The 20,926-nt window shown below is 43.0% G+C and overlaps 1 protein-coding gene across 6 annotated transcripts in view; it reads right to left on the bottom strand.

The window, feature by feature from the left end:
- The window catches only part of HIVEP1 (HIVEP zinc finger 1), a 146,380-nt gene that overhangs the window by 61,764 nt on the left and 63,690 nt on the right, over positions 1-20,926 (bottom strand). For 4 of the 6 annotated variants that reach the window (XM_058285228.2, XM_058285229.2, XM_071210971.1 and 1 more), the window contains one exon: positions 1,009-1,074. The exons of the other annotated variants lie outside the window; for them this stretch is intronic. In XM_058285228.2, the coding sequence (XP_058141211.1) occupies positions 1,009-1,074 (66 nt within the window). The remainder of the gene's footprint in view (positions 1-1,008; positions 1,075-20,926) is intronic. 6 annotated transcript variants of the gene reach the window in all.

Below are 20,926 nucleotides of genomic sequence, written 5' to 3'. Positions count from 1 at the left end.
GGTTTTTTTGTTTGTTTTATCATTTGTCTTTGCTTCAACATTGTCAATTATGTTGGCTTTTTCTCTTGATAATAACTGAATAAATCTGGATCACTGATTTAGGACCTCTGTTCCATGAGGCATAAGCCTCTATGTAATGCTATTCCCTGGTGCCCCAGTCCAACAGGGAAACACAATCTTTAAATAGAGAGCTCCTAACTGCGGTTATTCAAAGTATTTGCTTCAGACAAATTTTATAAAACACTGCTGTTTATATATAACCTACGTTTAGTAATTGCCCTGATAAAATATGCTGTTGTGAAGAGACTAAATTACAGTGAGAGTGGTCATTTTTCATGTGCTCTTAATTGGTTCATGCAAGACAATTTGCTGATATCTACAGCAATATTTACCTTTTTTTCCCACTATGACCCACAGCAAGAAATACTTTTACACTCCAACCCCCTTCACATGTGCATACAGATAAGTATATATAATCCCAAACCAAACTTACCCACACTCTACTTTCTGCCCTTTCCTATGAAAAATGGGATATGCTGCCTTGACCAGCCCCACTGATTCATGAGCAGTAGTGGACTGGAGACCTGCAGCTTGAAAATCACTGAAATAAGGAGCAGCCCTCAACACATCTTTTGTACAACACTTTTTACAAGGGCAACACTTCCCAGCTACCACATCTCTCCTTTAAGGCTTAATATGCAGGCCAGGGGGGCAGGGTGAGAATGGGACAACAGCAGAACCTCAGAATCTGAAGATTCTGAGACATCCCTTTCAAGTCCTCTTCAGTGCCATTATCTCAAGTAGTAATTTTACCAAGGACTATACATTCAGAAATAAACAATAGCAGCTCTGTTGCTACAGCTTAAAATAAAAGCAGACACGCACACAAAATGGACATTTATATTGTGTGGTAACTCTAAAAAAGTAACAAATTCTTACTGTGTCTAACTTAAAGATACGATACTAACGCATTCCATTTTTACTAAATATACTCAGAGGAATTGTCACCTTGAAAAGATCCCAGCAACACATGGATGAGTCCATCTCTTCCCTGAAATCTGGAGGGGCCAGTGACTGGAAGAGTAAACAGGCCAGAAGAAGGGTACAAAGTAAGTCACATTTTGGTTCTGCAACTGATAAGAATGTTTAACTTTTCAGGTTTTTCTTCTCCTGTAAACTGCAGAAACTGAATGCATATTAATGATTAAGGATAAAAACAAAAAGATTAGGGAGGAAAGTGAAAGATCCCCAGCAATGTCATCTTTGCTAACACCTGGTCAAGCACTAAATCAAGAGCGTTTGTCACAGAACACCTCAGGCTCCTGCCTGACAACTATTTTAGTACTCGGTATTGTAGTTTCTCGGCTGCTAAAACAAATACCATAAAATGGGTTGGTTTAACAGCAGCAGTTTATTGGCTCATGGTTTCAGAGGCTAGAAGGCCTGCTTCCTCCCAAGGTGGTATCTTCTGGATCTCTGGGGTTCCTTGGCTTTTCTGCCCATGGCAATACATATGGCGACATTTTCTCCTTTCTTCTCTGGATCCTGGTGACTTCCATAAGGCTTCTACTAAGAGGATTAAGGCCCATCCGGTTCAGTTGGGCCACAGCTTAACTCAAGTCACCTCATCCAAAGGTCCTACTTACAATGGATTCATCCACACAAAAATGGACTAAGAAAGAGAGGTCATGTTTTTCTGAGGCGAATGGCTCTGAGCCACCACATCTGATTATAGTGGCTCTTTTTCTGAAAATAAAATTTAGTTGAAATCTATCATCAATGGAAAAACCCATTTTTGACAATCTTGCATAATGCTTTGCTCATTTTAAGAGCCCTGCCCAAGAAAACATTGCAAAAATATTTCATTTTCATCCTCCATAAACAATTGTACATAAAGAAAATGCCCTTTTGTTTGGGTAACTTAATCTGAAACCACTGAGCAAATGAAAATGTCCTGGAGTGCTTAAGAGCATCTTAAGCTTTCTCTTAAGATCCTTGGAAGGAGGCTAGATAATTTAAAAATTATAGAAACAAAGCGATCTTCAAAATAAGGGTTCACAGTAAGTTCCTGCTCTTTGACCCATTTCTTCACCCTAGCAGTAATGCACGGTCCCTCCCCTGCCATCTCCAATGTCTCAACACAACACCGCAAGAGCTTTGCGATCCATACATTACAACTCTAAGGACCAACCACTAAGATATAGGATTTGGTTCAACAAAAACTGGAGTTTTTAAACTCTATTCCCTGGGTCAAGAGCAATGGGAAGAACCAGAGGTACAAAGAAAATAGACTGGCTCTCCTGAAGGGGCTTACAGTTTATTACATGTTTTAAAGAACCATTTTAATATCAGCTGATGTAAATACAAAGCCCAAATCCCCCAGTGTGGTTTACAAGGGCATCTTGTTACCCCTGCCCTAGCTCCCTCCTCCCTGCCCTCCCCACTCCCTTTCTCTTTGTAGCACCTGCCCACCCCCCCCAACCCCAAGCCCCAACTCTACAGGTCCCCGGACTTCGGAGCAGCGCCCTCCTCCTCCCACAGTGCTCCTGCCACGCACTCCTGCTCTCAGTGGCATCCTCTTCAGATGTCGCCTCCTGTTTAAAACCTGCCCTGACACCCTCATTGAGAGCCTGGCTCTCAAATATTGTCCCCAGCACCCTGTTTCTCCATAGCTGTCCATCTCATGATCATTGATAATAAGGACAGTAAGGCACGCCTGTGTGATTTATGATCTTACACCCTTAAAAGCTGATGCTGTCCTGCCAAGTGACACGGACAAGCATTGATGCACTCTGAAAAACCAACATAAAAAACCTACACCCAGAGTGAGCCAGCGATATCGGGTCGTTTCACTCAGGCATCTAGCATTTTATCATCTTTGACATTACAGATGATTTCAACATTTGGGAAACCATCAGGACACTGAAAGCACTGGAACCACCGATCAGTCCACCCAATCTCTAAAAGCTTTCCGTGATCTCTGTATTCATTCTCTCAGCTCCTCCTTAGCTCTTGCTGTTCTGAGAGGCGCTGTATAGCCTCCATGCTAATGCTTATATACCTTTCCCCTTTCCTTAGTCCCAACAATACAAAAATTGGAATCTCATTTAGTAAAATTTTATGAAGTAGATCCTAATGAACTGTAAAAGGTACCTCTGTTTACTGAAAGAGATACCATCTGATTGGAAAAACCACCATATGTGACTGTGCTATTTATACTACTGAATAAAGCATAGCTCCTACTTCCCTCATTACACATCCTCTTGCTGTTAACTGCTAGAGCTACTGCAACAAGACTAAATATATGACAGTGACGTCATGCTAAAAATATATGCAGTACACTCAGCCATTCACACATGCTCTTATAAATGAAAGTTGTTTCCAGCCCTCTCTACTAAACCTACCTCTACGGGTAACATTTTAACCCACAGTTAGGCACCTTAAACCTCTCTAGAACTATGTCTTTCAACAAAACGACACTAAAATAATGTTTAAAGTGATAATCTACACCAGCAATATTCAAACTGAAGAACAAGGCCTGAAAAAAATCAGAGGCCCAACCCCTGTGATAATGAATTTGAAAACCACAATAAACTAATGAATTGGAAAATTACAATAAACTTGTAAACATCTTTAGAAATCCTGAAATTACTAAAATCCACCCAGAAAGAAGAAAACTATTAGAACAACCACCATGGGTATAACTGTGAAAGTTACTACAGAAAAAAAAACATAGAAATACCTTTCTTTGATTCTTAAGGGTTTTAGGCCCAGAAAGTTTTACTACCAAATTCTATCAAACGTTAAAGAAAGCATTTTCTAGACTGTTCCAGAGCAAGTAACACAGAAGGTGTTCTAAACCATTTATACAGCTGTTGGGACACTGACATCAAAACCTGACCAAGGGAAGCGGATTTGACTCAATGGCTAGTGTGTCCACCTACCACATGGGAGGTCCGGGGTTCAAACCCAGGGCCTCCTGACCCGTGTGGTGAGCTGGCCCACATGCAGTACTGATGCACGCAAGGAGTGCCATGCCACACAGGGGTGTCCCCTGCGTAGGGGAGCCCCACGCGCAAGGAGTGCACCCCATAAGGAATACCGCCCAACGCAAAAAAAGTGCAGCCTGCCCAGGAGTGGTGCTGCACACAGAGAGAGCTGACGCAGCAAGATGACAAACAAAAAGAAACACAGATTCCCAATGCTGCTGACAAGAACATAAGCGGACACAGAAGAACACACAGCGAATGGACACAGAGAGCAGACAACTGGGGGGTGGGGGAGGGAGAGAAATAAATAAAAAATAAATCTTTATTTAAAAAAACCTAACCAAAGGGGCAGAAAAAAACAAAACTACGCCCAAACCTCACTCATGGATATAGATTTAACAATTACTTCAGAAATATATCCAAAGATTTTGAAACCATGTCCAAGTAAGATTTAAAATAAAACACAAAGACGTTTCAATATTAGGAAACAAGCTATTATAAGTTTTAATCCAATAGGATAATCATTTAAATAATGTCCTAAATGCACTTGATTGAATCATGTCCACTTCTAATGTTAAGAGAATAAAACCCCAAAAAGGAAGAGAAAAGATAATCTTTCTATTAACCTGGTGTTATTATAATAAACATCCCCAAACAAAGAAGTCAGCCAATAGACCTATATCTTTTCCAGCTGCTCCACCTGAGCGGGCTTGTTCCCTGGAGGTGGCAGCTCCTTTTGGAAGCTTCCCTGACTTTCTCTGCAGGCCTCTCCTCTGTGCTCTCCTGGGACCCTGTTCTAACCCCAGGGCAGCAGATCACAGATATGCTGAGGGCCGTCTGCAGACTCTCTTTCTTCATTAAACGAAGTCTTTATTATTCTATAGAGTACCTGTATCACTAGACCTTCAACAAATACGTGTTGAATAAATGACCTGCTATTGAAATATTTACTGCAGCATTTATGGAAACAATAATTTGGGGACAACTTTACATGTAAAAGATAGGGAACTGGTCAAATAAACTACAGAACTTCCTCACATTATTTAGCCATCAAAGATGTTTTCTGAAAGTATATCTTGACAGACAGCGGACTCGGCCCAGTGGTTAGGGCGTCCGCCTACCACACGGGAGGTCCGCGGTTCAAACCCCCGGCCTCCTTGACCCGTGTGGAGCTGGCCCATGCGCAGCGCTGATGCGCGCAAGGAGTGCCATGCCACGCAGGGGCGTCCCCCGCCTAGGGGAGTCCCACACGCAAGGAGTGCACCCATAAGGAGAGCCACCCAGCGTGAAAGAAAGTGCAGCCTGCCCAGGAAGGGTGCTGCACACACAGAGAGCTGACACAGCAAGACGACGCAACAAAAGAAACACAAATTCCCATGCCGCTGACAACAACAGAAGTGCACAAAGCAGCAGCAGCAAATGGACACAGAGAACAGACAATCGGGGTGGGGGGGAGGGGAGAGAAATAAATAAATAAATAAATCTTTATAAAATAAATAAATAAAAGTATATCTTGAAGGAAAAAAAATGCCCAAGGTATATAATATGAAATAAAAGCAAAACTGTAAGCACTTTGTGCCAAAAAGATGTGTGTGTACAAACATACACACGCACAAGGCCAAAATGTTCAAAGAGGTAGTTTTCATGTTATTTAAGCTCTATTTACTAAAACATAATTATGAATAAATATTGTCATAGCAAAAGAAACGCTATGTATTTAATAAAAAGAAAAAATAAATTCTAACACTGCACCAAAAAGTTAGCTTTTTAAAAACGTTGGCTATCGATTCTAAATTCCAAGTTTCCCGGTCACATGAGACCACAGGATCATTTCTAAAATGCGGACACACTGGCAGACTTCATTCAGGTCACAGTGTATTCTTCAGTGCCCGCGCCCCAGCTCTACGGAGACGTGAAGATAAATGATCCTCACACAGGAGGACTCACAGAAGCAAACAAGCAATTCCTGTATGACAGGGTCACCGCCTGACGACATTCAGAGGGTGCCAAGGGAACACAGGGGGAAATGCGGCCATCGGGGGAACGGGGGGAATGGTCCTGAAATGCTTCCTGGAAGAAGTAACACCCAGACGGCACGTGAACAGGCGACACGCGAGCCAGTCGCACAGGGAGGAGGCAAGGGGGTTCGGGCACGGATGTGAGGGCAGCAGGCGAAGGGGCAGGAAACAGGGCAGCGTCGGAGCAGTTCAGGTCCATCCACCTGCAGGGCGCGGGCACGGAGACACAGGGTTCGGGAGCCACCTTCTTACCCAAGAGGACGTTAACACTATACCAATTTAACTTCTTTGAGGACTAATTTTGCCATAGGTATCAAGATCTTTGAAAACCATCTCTATTCTTGACACAATAATTCAACTTTTGGGGAAACGGACTTTGGCCCAGTGGTTAGGGCGTCCATCTACCACATGGGAGGTCTGCGGTTCAAGTCCCGGGCCTCCTTGACCCGTGTGGAGCTGGCCCAAGCGCAGTGCTGATGTGCGCAAGGAGTGCCGTGCTACACAGGGGTGTCCCCCGCGTAGGGGAGCCCCACGCGCAAGGAGTGCACCCATAAGGAGAGCTGCCCAGCGCAAAGGAGGGAGCAGCCTGCCGAGGAATGGCGCCGCCCACACTTCCCGTGCCGCTGACGACAACAGAAGCGGACAAAGAAACAAGACGCAGCAAAAAGACACAGAAAACAGACAACCGGGGGAGGGGAGGGGAATTAAATAAATAAATTTTTTAAAAAAATTTTAAAAAAAATAATAATAATAATTCAACTTTTGGAATTCTAATCAGAGACTAAGAAAGGAGTTAAATGATAGTGTTTTTCGAAATAGAAAAAACTAAATAACCAAAAGCACCTGGAATAGAGTCAGTGCTCAATAATAAATTGAGTCAATAAATATTTGAGAAATAGTGAAATAAGTTACGGTGCCTCCATGATAGAATATTATAGAACTGTTATGTCATATGTTCTTAGAGGGACTTACTGAAATCAGAAACTACAGAAATGGTGCCCCAGATTATACACATTTGTGGCACTTTGAGATTATTTATGAATTCCAAAAAGAGAGATTGTGTTTGTAAACTGGTCTGTTCCTCTGGGCATGATCCCCTTTGACTGTACTAGACTCAGCTGAGATGTCTTTGATTAAAATACATTAAGATTAGGGCTTTGATTCAACCATGACAGCAGTGCCTGACTTGAGGTTGAGTCCCTGCCCCCTTGGCGGGCTATATAAATGGACACGCACTAAAGAAGACACACAGAAGAAGACACACGAGAAAAAAGAAAGACCTCCACAGATGCCAGAGGAGAAAACTCTGTCATGACACAGAGAGGAGAGAAGTTTGATCCTGAGGCCCAAGGGAGAGAGGAGCCATTTGCCTGACAGCTGCAGCCAAGAGAACGGAGCAGCTGAGCAGCTAAGGCCTGAGACACCAGGCAGATACCGCCCGCCATCTTGCTTCAACACAGGGCAAACGACTTTGGTGAGGCACCAACCTTGAGTAGGACTCTTCAGGGCCTTGTAAGTTTTTTACCCCAAATATTCTTTTAAAAAGCCAGTAGATTTCTGGTACTCTGATCAGCACCCCTTTGGCTGACTAATACAACACTGAAGAGTTCTGATGGACAACCTACTCCCCAGTGAAGACTCACTGGTGGAATGAGAGGTAGCCTCAATTTTTGAGGAGGAGGTAGAAGAAAAGAAATCCGAAAAAGACTTTAAAAAAAAAAAAAAAGGATCATGGCCACAGAAGTCAAGAGAAAAGTTTCATTGTCAACCGCTTATGACGCCATCCATAGGGCCTGGAAAGGCTCCCAATTCCTAATGCCTGCTGTGGAATGGAGAGGGTGGGCTCAGAAAGTCATGGGAAGAGAGAGTGGAGAGAGTAAAGCAAAATGGTCCTTCAGAAAAGAATATACTGGGGGCCAGAGAGAAACACACAGTTCAAGGAAAGGTTGTTTTGTTTTGTTTCTTAAAGATTTTTATAGGCACATGGGGAAGAACCAACAGAGAGAGAATGAAGACACAGGGCAGAGTAGGGGATATGGACAGGCAAGGTTCTGGAAAAAGTGGAAGACAGGACCAAGAGTGTAGGAGGGGGCTGATTTTAAACAGGAAAAGACCCAGGCCTGTTCTCTGAGGTCAGAAGTACAGAAAGGAGGAGGTATGTACAGTGAAAAGTCTGCCAGTGGAAAGGACAGATTTGAGGGAGTTCATAACAAATTGCCTCAATTTTCTTAAGATCAGAGACCTGGTTGTCTACAAAAAAGAAAGGAGTGTAGTGTTTATGTACGAGGTCTTAGAGACTGATGGAAGTTGGTGACAGGAAGGGAAAGCCGACCAATTTCAAGAAGAAATGAAAGCACTCTTGAAAAGCAACCAGGTTCTGTGAATGTAGAAGCCAATGAATTTTGGGGTGGCTCCAATTTATTCTAACAAAGCATGCCAACGTGGATGAAAGAGAAGACAGGGGACACCAAGCTTGGATTTTCCAGGAGGAAGGACAAAGAATTCAGTAAGATGAAGGTGCTAGAGAGTGGTTCATGTGACCAGGAAAATAAAGAAGATGACTACTGACTAGGAAGGACTAAAGGATGTAGGTACTAAAGGCATATGGTTGAGGAGGTGGGAGCTGAAGGTCAGAGGGCCCAAATATCTAGGGGAGGCAGAGGTGGTGCTCAATTTCTTATACAGGATGCAAGAGTTTTAGAAAGATCCAGAGTGGCCATGAGTGAAGGAGGGAAGAGATAAAGGTTAACTGGACATGAACAATGCCTTAATCTAGTATGATGGTACATTATAGGATAGCAAAGAAGATTATGAACAAAATATGCTAAATCAATTTTTTAAAAAAAGGAAAAATATGCTAAATCAAATTTTAAATGTGAAATGCCTAATCTTGCTATATTTATATGGCTAACCCTTTGCAAATTTGTTCACTTGTCCTTTTCAGAAAGCACATTTCAACTGTGATACTGTGAAAAATCTGAAATAGTTCAAAGAAAAACATAGCTGTATGCTTCAGTACTCTTTTTAAAATATGGATGAACAAAATGCAATGCTTCTTCTCGAAGAAAATCATCTTGATCATCAAAACCAAACATGAAAATAACAAAATATACACAGACACACGATATATGAGATGTACCCAGCCACCTAAGGCCTTTAAATTATTTTTTGCCCCTAATCAGATATACAGTTACATATATTATCTGGTTGCATTTCGTAGCCAGTTACTCAGTTTTAATCAGTATAGCTGAGAACCATGTGAAGCCACTGTTTAATAAATTCTGTGCTTGGAATAGTGGGGGAAGAAGTTCTAATTATATCTTTTTACCCCTAGAGGGTGCTAGGAAGATTGCTGGCTTTCACTGTTGAGTACACATTTCCTAAAAAGTAAAAAAAAAAAAAGCTAAGCAAACTCCCAGAGTCGCCTTCCCCAAATCTCATGCTGTTTTGGAGGCTACAGCAAGTCCAGCCAAGGGGTTAAGCTTGAAGTTGACAAGCTCCTTCTTTAGACAGTTGCTGAAACAACAGCCAGAGGCTGACTCCCCCAGTACCCCTCTTCCCGGCCCCAGGAGGCTGGTCCTTCCTGCGCCCCTAAACAGCACATCCCAAACTCTGCTGTATCTTGTAGTCACATGGGGAGCTTTTAAAAACCTCGATACGCAGGCCCGCAACCCACTCCAACTAAATCAGCGTTTTCAAACGTTTCCCTGGTGATTCCAAGTGCAGCCAACCTTGAGAAATCAGTGTTCCTGAAGTGACATATATTATCAGATCAAGATTTGAAATTGCATAAAATTCTAGTGGTAGGAGAAAAGGGGCTCATCCGCCCGCTCTTTGAAGCAATGCCTTATCAAGTAGTGGGGCGGACACAGCGACATCATCCCTGTCTTATCTAAGGAAGACAAGGGAGAAGAAGTTCAATGCGTACCTCATGGCTAAGGACACGCAATTCAACTTCTAAAGCAGAAAGCCCAACACAGACTCTGAAGAAGTTTTATGCCAAAAGTAAACCAGGGAATATTACTAATGTGAGCCCTGCCCTAGAAAAGTTTTCCAGCTGAAAAGTCAATGTCTGGGGAAAGTAAACTATTGAAACCTAAACTACAGTAAAGCTGCTGACAGTAAACATGGACGAATACAGCTTTCTCATGATCACATCAAAACACGCTGCCCGTCGTGGCGTAGGCATTATTATTAGAGTATGACAACCATGGGGTTCTGTTCCCAGCTGATGGTTTTTGATGCCGCCGCCAATGGAAGCCCGTAGTCATGGCAACAATGGCAGGGAGAGAAAGGGACATGAGGACCGAGGGTTCTTAACCTGAGGTCAAATGCCAGGGTCGGGAAGCGGACTTGGCCCAGTGGTTAGGGCATCCGTCTACCACAGGTCCGCGATTCAAACCCCAGGCCTCCTTGACCCGGGTGGAGCTGGCCCATGCGCAGTGCTGATGTGCAAGGAGTGCCATGCCACGCAGGGGTGTCCCCCGTGTAGGGGAGCCCCACGCGCAAGGAGTGCGCCCCATAAGGAGAGCCGCCCAGCGCCAAAGAAAGTGCACCCTGCCCGGGAATGGTGCCGCACACACAGAGAGCTGACACAAGATGACGCAACAAAAAGAGACACAGATTCCTGTGCCACTGACAACAACAAGAGAAGCGGACAAAGAAGAACATGCAGCAAATAGATACAGAGAACAGACAACGGGGGGGGGGGAGTTGGGGGAGGAAGGGGAGAGAAATAAAAAAATAAATCTTAAAAAAAAAAAAAAAAGCCAGGGTCCACCGAGCCCAGCTTAATAACCCACTAAGGGCGTCACATGTGTGCACACACACGCGCATGCACATGTGCACATGTATGTACACACACATTCGAATGGGGGCTAAGGATGTAGATGTATGGAGAGCTGGGAGAGACCAGGGGGTGCTGGAGCTCAAAGACTGAGAAAACGTCGCTGGCATGCTCCTTGGCTCACCAGCTGGCTAGCTGCCTCAGCAAGTAATACTCGGTTTTCCTCACAAGCCCTCTTGTTTAAGGTAAATAAGGTAAGGACTTGGACCCCGGGTGTCCCAGTCACCTCAGCGTATCGTACCCAGTTTCCTGCCCGCCCGGGCACTGCCCGCCCCCTCCGTGCCTGGCAGTCTCAAGGGCCTCCACAGCTCTGCCCTGGAGCTGCACTCCTACTCATTCATCACCAGGAAGCGTGTACGTGCTTACACTACTATGCCAGGACCTGGCCTAACTAGGTGGTGGTTTGGGGTAGACAACGTTTTAGCATGTCCGTGTTTGGAGCTGTTGGAATGTGGCTGGTCAGTAAGACCTGGGCTAAGAGGGGACTGTCAGCTGGGTGGAGCAAAGTTCTGGCAGGAGAAAAAGGGGATGATGGAACCTCCGACCAAGGAATACAGAAACAGGATGACACTCTGTTATTTCGAACTCTCAGACTTTACATTTGGATTAGTACCATTTTTCAGCCAGTTGACTCATTTGGATCCCCCATCTCTCGTATCTCTTCTCTAGGGCCAATGAGGTGAACAGCTCTGCCTGGCAGGTCTACATCCTACAGTTAACGCTTAAAAAAGCCATCCCGTTAATGTGACACATATATATAACTCTTAATCATCGTTTTATCTAAATGATGTGTTCTTCCTTTGTAAACCTTTCCAGAACAGTAATTCTCTGAGGGTGGATAAAACTGCAAGCGAAATACAGCCTCTTTACTCAAGAGAGTAAGCACTCCATCATGTTTTGTTATCTCCAATTACTACAGATAATATAAGTCAACATTCTCGGAGAAGTGAAACAAGAGAGGATGAAGATTAGAAATGTGAGAGGAGGAGTAAAGAAATGGTGGCAATAACTATCCAAGCCCTCTTAGGGAGAAAGAAGATTAGTCAGAGCCACAGAAGGCTGGAAAAGGACACGGCTCCCTCCTAGAGCTCCAGCCGAATGGAGTGTCAGTGTGGGGTAGACGGCGTTGACATTTCAGCTTTCTGCTACAGACCGAGGCGACGGCTAGGACTTGTGACCTCTCGGGGGCGTTCTGCCGCCCAGAGCGCAGCCCCCCGTGCTTCCCCTGCCCCAGTAAGTTTGGCAAGTGGGCTGACAAAGCACCTTCCTTCGGGGCACTCACGTTGCGCCATAGCGCGCTGCCACGGGTAACTTCCAACTAGCCCACTGTACAGGCCCGTGGCACGGAAGCACCTGCGGAGAGCCTAAGGGTGGAACAACTGTCCCTCTGGAAGCAATGCCAGGATTAGGATGAGTTCTACGTTACCATTTACAATGAAGTCTAGGAACATTACAAATTAAATACCTTTTGTGGCCAAGGCTGGAAACTTAATTAGGTATGACACATGATGGCCTGAGCTCCAAACAACAGATTTAAAACTGAATTTGTGTTACACAAGCCATTCATAACTGGGGCCTGACCACACAGGATTCTGATTCACACTGGTTCAGGTGAATTGCTTAGGGAAAAGCTATATGTTAGCAAGAGAAATATCTGGCTTTGGATGTTGTGTTTAAGGCGGTTCAAGCCCTGACCTCCTGACTGATGTGTGGCCCTTCAGCAAGCACCCCCTCCGTGGAAAGGTTGAAACTCCAAGATACACCCACATCACAGCAACCTTCTGTAGGACATTAAGCAGTTAACTACATTCTGATTTAAAAGACACAATTTTTCTTCTTTGAGCTCCTACTACAAATTTAGCAGGTACAATACATTCATTACTTATTGCACAGGCATGCACATCTCTCAAAGGTGTCTTTTAAAATACTGTCTTATTTTTCCTTGTGAATTTTTGTTCAAAGAGCACCCCATATTTCAAATCTACAAACCTGTAACTCATACACCAAAAAGTCATAAATAGAGCTATGCTGGGCAATGAACGTATGTTCAAATATAAGTTGATAATTTCTAAGGAATATCTGAACACTTGAAAGCTGCAAGTTGAAAACGAAGTTTTTAATGAACTGTACTTTTATATTTTACTATTTAAAATGTACCAGTGGCGGAAAATTCTGTAGGCCAACCAACTCAATTTCTTTGACAAATAATTTGAGAGAATTGGAAGGGGTACCTGTAGACCAAATAATGATAAAAGAAATAACTCATAAAATATGTGGCCCTTATTATTTGTCCTGAGATTCATTAAAAAAATGCTTAAAAAAAAAGTTATGAAACTGGGAACGACTAGAAATTTAAACACTGGTGCTAGTATGGAATTGCTTCTTTTGGTCTAAAAGGCATGATTGTTGAAAAACATTTATTTTTCAGAGCTTATAGAATGAAACGGGGATGGAACAGTGTGATGTCTGAGGTCTGCTTTTAGAACAATGAAGGAGGGAGCAAACAAATGTCAGGGCTGTAAGTGAAACCAGACAGGCTCTGAGTTAGTCACCGAACTAGACTGCAAATGGGGGTTATTATACTATTCTCTTTCAGTAATTTAAAATTTTCCACTAAAAAAGTTAATAAAAGAACAAAAGAAGGAGCCCAGTTTGAATTTTTAAAAAAAATTTGAAACTAAAAGATTATGAAAGCATTATAAAGAATTGTTATAGCTCAAATAATAACCATAACCAAGTGTTAGATAAGTGAGGCAAAGTATCTCAAGGCCCAGCACAGAATGGGCATTCAGGAAAGGCCACTGCCCCTAAAAATAATCTGAGCCAAGAAGAAATTAAATAATCTCTGACTGTACTACCATTAAGAGTCAGGTTTGAACACTCCATAGGCGAAAAGGGTAACAAAAAGAATAAAAAAACAATTTCTAAGCATAGGACATCCAGTGTTCTCAACCCCTTTTGAGGAGAACGGGAGAGGGTGGTGAACCTCTCTTAAGAATTTGAAGACGGGGTGGATGTGGGTCAAGTGGGTGAGCGCCTGCTCCCCACATGGGCGGTCCAAGCAAACTAACAAAAAATCCAGCTCAGGGGAGCCGATGTGTCTCAGTGGTTGAGCGCCACCTTCCCACATATGAGGTCTGGGGGTCAATTCCCGGCCCCGGAAACTCCACAAAAAAAAAGTATGTTGAAGATTGGAAAATTCTCCAACACACAAGGCTAAAAAGACAAAATTATAAAAACAAATGAGCCACCACCACCCAGGCAGCAGAACACTGTATGTATACAGCACACTTCCACTGGTGTCAAACATAAAAATGAGCGTGCGTGCGTGTGTGTGTATGTGTGTGTGTGTGTGTGTGTACCCAGTCCTGATGCTGGGAGCTGCAATCACCCTGGGGAAAGGAGACCCAGCCAGACAGACGTGTCATTCTACTTTTTGACTGTCTTCTCTGTTTGAATTATTTAACTATGAGATTCAAGTTTTGAAATTTAAATAACAATGTATGGTTCAAGAGGAAAATGAGTTTCTACTTCCCAAGTAACCACTGTTGTCATATAAGCATAGTAGTTTCTAGGCTATTTTTCAAGTTTGTGTACACACACATACACACACACACTTTTTAAAGTAAAATGACATGAGAACTATAGGGATAAATTAAAACATCTCCATTATATACCAACCCTGATCTTTTTATTTTCAGTAAAAATAAAACTGGTTAATTAAAAAAAAAAACGAAACTTCAAAATGTCTCTATAGTTTAAAAAAAAATTCCTATGATCACTGTAAAGCCCCTCCAGGAAGTAAGACAGACATGCAGGGAGACAGACACAAACACTCATTCCCATTTTTGTAGACAATTTCAGGGACTGCACCAATTTATAGAGATCCCTAGGCCCCAAGTTAAGACTCTCTGATCCTGGCTGAACCTACATGTAGCACTGTTCTTTCGCATTTTGAATGAAGATCCAAAGCGGTGCTGCTGAACATTATTTTTTTGCGTGGTCTCACTTTTTACAGTTGTTTAATTTTCTCCCAAATAACGTAACAATGTAGCTACTACTAGTACAAACTCTTCTTTGGCCTTATGAAAAAAAAAAAAAGTAGGTACCTGAAACATGTAATCTGTTGCTTTTCTTAACCTACTACTAGTACAAACTCTTCTTTGGCCGTATGAAAAAAAAAAAAGTAGGTACCTGAAACATGTAATCTGTTGCTTTTCTTAATTTTCCCATCCAATTATATTCAAAAATTCTTTACAGAGTGGAAGAGTACATAGAAAAGAATAAAAAAGCAGCAAATAGACACCAAGAACAGACAACCAGGGGAGGGGGGGGAATTAAATAAATAAATAAATCTTTAAAAAAAAGAATAAAAAAGACCGAAGAGCAGTCTTTCCGGCCTCATGCTTGTACCTCTCAGTCCATTCTTAGACCCTATCATGTGCAAAGCTTGGTGTTAGCAGTTTCTTTCCTGCAGAACCCAGTTTCTAGTGGAGATGAAAATAGATCTGTCAAATAAAATATAGTAATCCGTAAGTACTAAAATTCGGTAACCAGTGATCACTTCGACATGAGGACAAGGAGGAAAAGCTCTCACAATGCATACCGCACTCTCCATCAATCTACTGGTGTTACCAGAAACAACCATCGCCCCTTTTGGGGGAGACCTCTCCCACCAGGTCACCAAGAGCCAGAAAACCAGGAGGAACTCATGAACCAAAAGAACCAGAGCACTCGCTCATGCCTCCCCCCTGCCAGGCTGGGCAGCGGCCCAAAGCCTCGTACTCCTTTAGATAACCTGTTATTAGTAAGACCTTCCCCGACAGCAGGGGCACCCCGAGATTTGATACCTACTCACATACGACTTCCAGCTTCCAGACACGGCAGAGTAGTTTGTACAGGACTAACCCTCCTGCCGGTAACAATACAACTCCCGACAAAATGTTAAGAACATAAACCTAGAGCGCGACGGAAGCGGGCAGAAACTGGTGGGATAAGCAGCAGAGGCGGGAAGCCGCGTGTTTAAATGCTCTGTCCCCAGGGGGAGGGACTGGCCCACGCGGCTTGAGCGGACAGCAGCGTCTTCCTGGGCTGAGGACACCAATGCACGCCTGCAACTGCAGAACCAGCAGGAAATAGAGCAGGGAGACGCCAGAAAAAAGGGAGCCACAGCAGAGGGGGTCCCAAATCTGTGAGCAAACGCCTCTGGAATCCTCGGCTGGCTACTGAGGGGCTCTTGTGGAGGGCGAGCCGCCCAGGAAGTGGAGGGAAAGCCACCTGAAGGCAGGCCAACAGACCTCAGCAAAGCTGGCTGCACCTGCCCGGCCCAGGGCTTGGAAATCCAGCACCGCCACGTTCCTTTCTTCCAAAGCTAAACACAGTCTTACCGTAAAATCCAGCAATCCCACCCAAGCATTTACCTAAATGAGTTGAAAACTGACATCCATACAAAAACCTGAAGAGCCATGTTTACGGCAGCTTTATTTATAGCTGCCCCAAACTGGAAGCATCCAAGATGCCAGTTAACAGGCGAGTGGAATAAAAAATAAAATAAAAACCTGTGCTACATCCACACAATGGAAAACTCCTCAGAGATCAAAAGGAAGGCGCTATCACTCCCTGAAAAGATTCGGAGGAACCCTAAACACATATTGCTAAGTGAAAGAAGCCATCTGAAAAAGCTGCATACTGGGTGATGCCAAGTATATTCTGAAAAAGGCAAAACTACAGAGAAAGGGAAAGTTTCAGTGGTTGGCAGGGGCTGGGGAGGGGAGGTGGAGCAGGTGGAGGACAGGGCATTTTTAAGGCAACGAACACCCTTCTGTATGATGCTGTCATGGTAGGTAAATGGCCTCACGCATTTGTCAAAACCCATGAAACTGTACTCACAAAGAGTGGACCCTAACTGACTGTGGGCTTTAAATTACAATAAAGTCTCAATATTGGTTCAAACGCACCACACTAATGCAAGATGTTAGCAACCAGAGAAACTGGGGGTAGGGGGAAGACATGAGAACTTTCTGTACTGTACTATCTGTTTAATTTTCTCCAAACCAAAAAACTGCTCTATAAAACCTAATAATTTTTTTAAAAAGTCTCATCATGTGAGCATCAGGAAAAAATGAAGGGCAAATTAAAGATATTTGCAGATAAACAAAAGTTGGAAAAAATCTGTCACTCCTACTGTAAGAAAGGCTAAAAGTGGGGATTCAGGCTCAAGGGAAATGATAACAGATGAAAATGTGTATCTAGAGCAGGGGTCAGCTCATAGACCAAATCTAGTCTACAGCCTGTCTTTACAAGGCTATGGAGCTAAGATGGGCTGTTATTATATTTTTTAAAATATAAAAGAAAAAGGGAACAGAAGAATATGTTACAAAGACTGTCTGTGGCCTGCAAAGTCTATCATATTAAATATTTACTGACTGGCCCTGCGGAGCCCTGATTTGCAGAGAGGAAGAAAGGAAGGGAGGGACATGCGTGAATATAAAAAACTATTTTTCTTTCCTTCACTCCTTTACAAGACAATTGACTGTTTAAAGCAAAAACGACAGTGTATTATAGGGTTTATAATAATGTATGTAAAAATACAACGTATGAGAAAAATATTTACCCAATTAAAAATGCCCCCAAACCCTGGGCATCCATGAATAATGAATTCAAACAACCCTGAATCTTAGTTCCTTCCAGGTATTTCATGTTATGTCAAATAAGTCTTAAAACACCAGATTGAAATGTTTATTTTAAAAAAAGACCTACAAAACTGAAATATAGTAGATGGTTCGTACCCACTCTCTTCTCTAATATACACTACAAATAGCCAGTATCTTACCAGCTATGAGAATCTTTTGGAAAATGAAAGCACCCTCTCTTTTGAAGTGCCTTGTAGTAAACCAGTAGTTTACTCTTTCACCCTATTAAATGTTGGCAAAGCGTGGGAGCTGACGTAAGCTCGAGGGGCGGCAGAGCAGCTTCTGTTAGGAGAGGGCTTAAAAAAGATAAGAGACGGCTGAGAGCCCAGCACAGGGAGTACGAGGGCAGATGCCACATGGCAGAAAACGAACGCCAAGGGAGAGAGGAGAACATGGTGGGACGCGAGAGTGCCGAGAGGGCAATCGAGGCGAAAACGGCAGAGAACGGTGTGGACGACGGGGCCAGGGGCGCTTCCAGTCTAAGCTCCACAAAGGCAAACGGGCTGGTTTCGCCCCTGCACACCCAGCGCCGAGCACAACTGACACACTTAACAGAGTGTGCCCCCCATTAACACTGGGCATCAATCGGCTTTTACAATTAGTAAAAGAGCACAAGAAAACCCAGAATCGGCCTCTTAAGGATGGCAAGTCAGGCTGCAGACATGGTACCGGATTTGGAACATGACGCGGCCCAGGGGCTGGGGCTTATTCCAGGCGAGATGCTTCCGAGGGGTGCTCCAAGTTTACGCTGTGGACCGGGTAATGGTCAAGACTTGGACATATAGACCTGGAGAGAAGAGCCTAGACTTTTTATTTATTTATTTTCATCAATTTCTGGTCTGTGTTTGATCATGTTTGGTCAACTGGAAAACACTGAAAGTACTTTGCTCTCAAACTACTTCAAACAGCCTGTAAATAATATTACTATATGGGAGAAAACTTTTAAAAGTCAGCAAGAAACTAACAAGGACACCGGGTGTGTGGGAATGAATGGGAATCTAAGATAGTGCAGGGTGTTTGAGGGATGTCAGATGGCTAAGTGGTCAGTTTGCTAGAAGATGCTTTCCTGCTGGTGTGGATTTTGCTCTTTTGCTTTTCAACATAAGCTCTTAACCACAGGGATCTGGGTAATGACCTTGGATTATGAGGTCCCTAAATTTGAAAAAAAGAGGTTTAGAACCATATGTATGCATTATATAATTCAATTTTTGTGTGCATGTGTGCACACTTCAAAGAATGACATTGTCATATCTGCATAAACATTTCTGGGGAAAAAGTGAAAAGAAATTGATAGGGTGGTTACCTCTGAATATGAGGACAAAAAGTGTTAGTAAGAAGGGAAAATGCCAATGTTTTCATCATGTATGCTTCTGCACTATTTCATTTTTTTAAAAACTAAGTGTAAGCATTATTCATATCGAAGAGGATGTTACTCATTTTTAAAATTATGGAATAAATATGGACAGCAAAATCAAAAACGAAACCTGAGTGTCTCAACTCTCTGAAAGTCTATAAGTGCTCTTACTTACTTGTAGACAAAATATATATATATTACATATTGTGTATGTGTATATATGGGGATGTACATCAATACACTCAGATTCTTTTTTCAGTATTCTCACTTAGACTCTGTATTTTACTCTATGCTTCCCAATTATTTGATATCTGTTTCCTCCTTCCAAGATGAGAATACTTTAACATTTACTGATTATCATAATGCTATTATAATTATAAAGCATTATTCTTTATCCCTTACTTTCCTTTAATTTACTTGGTGCGATGTGTCAGCAAAAATATTTGGGAGACTGGTTAAAGTCTGTTCCCTCATCTCAAAATAGTCCAATACATCATTTCCAAAAGGTAACCAGCTCACTAGCAAGAACCAGAAGTTAAAAGCATATACAACATTAAAAGTTGGTGGTAGAGCAGTGGATGTGGCTCAAGTGGTTGAGCGCCTGCTTCCCACATGGGAATTCCCGGGTTCGGTTCCACTGCCTCCTAAAAACAAAACAACACGCAAACCAATGAAAAAATCAACTTAGGGAAGCCAATGTAGCACAGGGCTGAGCACTGACTTCCCACATATGGGGTCCCGGGTTCAATCCCCAGCACCAGTACCTCAAAAAAACAAAACAAAACAAAACACAAAACCTGGTGGCAGAGAAGAGAAATAAGGGGAAAACAATGGACAAAGTCTTAACAGTTTCAGTAATCAACCACAGATATGATGTTTTTTATGTGGAGAATTATAATCAAAATTGCCTGACCTTTATGAGTTCATCAAGAATAAGTTGGGTGTCCTTGGTATTTATCCCCAAAACACCTCATAGCATATACTTTCCCCTCCTTAACAGTGACTCACTCTGTGGTGACGAATGACCTGCTCAAAAGGTCTATTCCTACTAGACCATGAGCTCCCTGAGATCAGGGACGAGGCCAGCGTCACCCACCTTTGTGTCCAGGGCTTACGGTAGACGAGGGGTCCAATAATCATCCACGATAGTCTTGACATTGGCATCAAATAAATGCAATGAACCTTAATGTATACTTTGTGACATTACTCAAAAGCAGGGAAAAATTAAAATTTGTTAACCACAAGAAACATATACCTTAAAAAAAAATCCAAACTCAGGTTTAAATTAATTATATCCTTTACACAGTCCTTCTTATCTCTCCTTTACTGTAAGTGAATAACAGTCTAGAGTTAAGCAGCCTTCCATTCAAGATGTGAGAAAATTGACCAAAGTTCCAATTGCTAATTTTCTATGCCATAAGTTAAAATGCAAGAGATATTAGATACTAAGTGATTTACCTCAATTAAAACAGAAGATGGTAAAGAAATGCAGACATTTCTAGGTGGGTAATGTGTGAACCACAATATTAACAGTCAAGCCTCAATTGAAAAGTTGGGCCAAGATAGTCAAGATAAATTCCCTAGACTGATCTTCAGATTATAGTTACAAGGAAGTGGACTTGGCCCAGTGGTTAGGGCGTCCGTCTACCACATGGGAGGTCCGTGGTTCAAACCCCAGGCCTCTTTGACCCGTGTGGAGCTGGCCCACGTGCAGTGCTGATGCGCGCAAGGAGTGCCGTGCCACGCAGGGTGTTCCCTGCGTAGGGGAGCCCCACGCGCAAAGAGTGCGCCCTGTAAGGAGAGCCACCCAGCACGAAAGAAAGTGCAGCCTGCCCAGGAATGGCGCTGCACACACGGAGAGCTGACACAAGGTGATGCAACAAAAAGAAACACAGATTTCCGTGCCGCTGACAACAACAGAAGCAAAGAAGAACACACAGCAAATAGACACAGAGAGCAGACAACTGGGGTGGGGAGGGTGGGGGGAGAAATAAAAATAAAATAAATAAATCTAAAAAAAAATTATA

The sequence above is a fragment of the Dasypus novemcinctus genome, chromosome 22, assembly GCF_030445035.2.
Source record: "Dasypus novemcinctus isolate mDasNov1 chromosome 22, mDasNov1.1.hap2, whole genome shotgun sequence".
In the NCBI taxonomy this organism is placed as follows: Eukaryota; Metazoa; Chordata; class Mammalia; order Cingulata; family Dasypodidae; genus Dasypus; species Dasypus novemcinctus.
The sequence above is the reverse complement of the archived record's forward strand: the minus strand, read 5'-3'. Positions and strand labels throughout refer to the sequence as shown.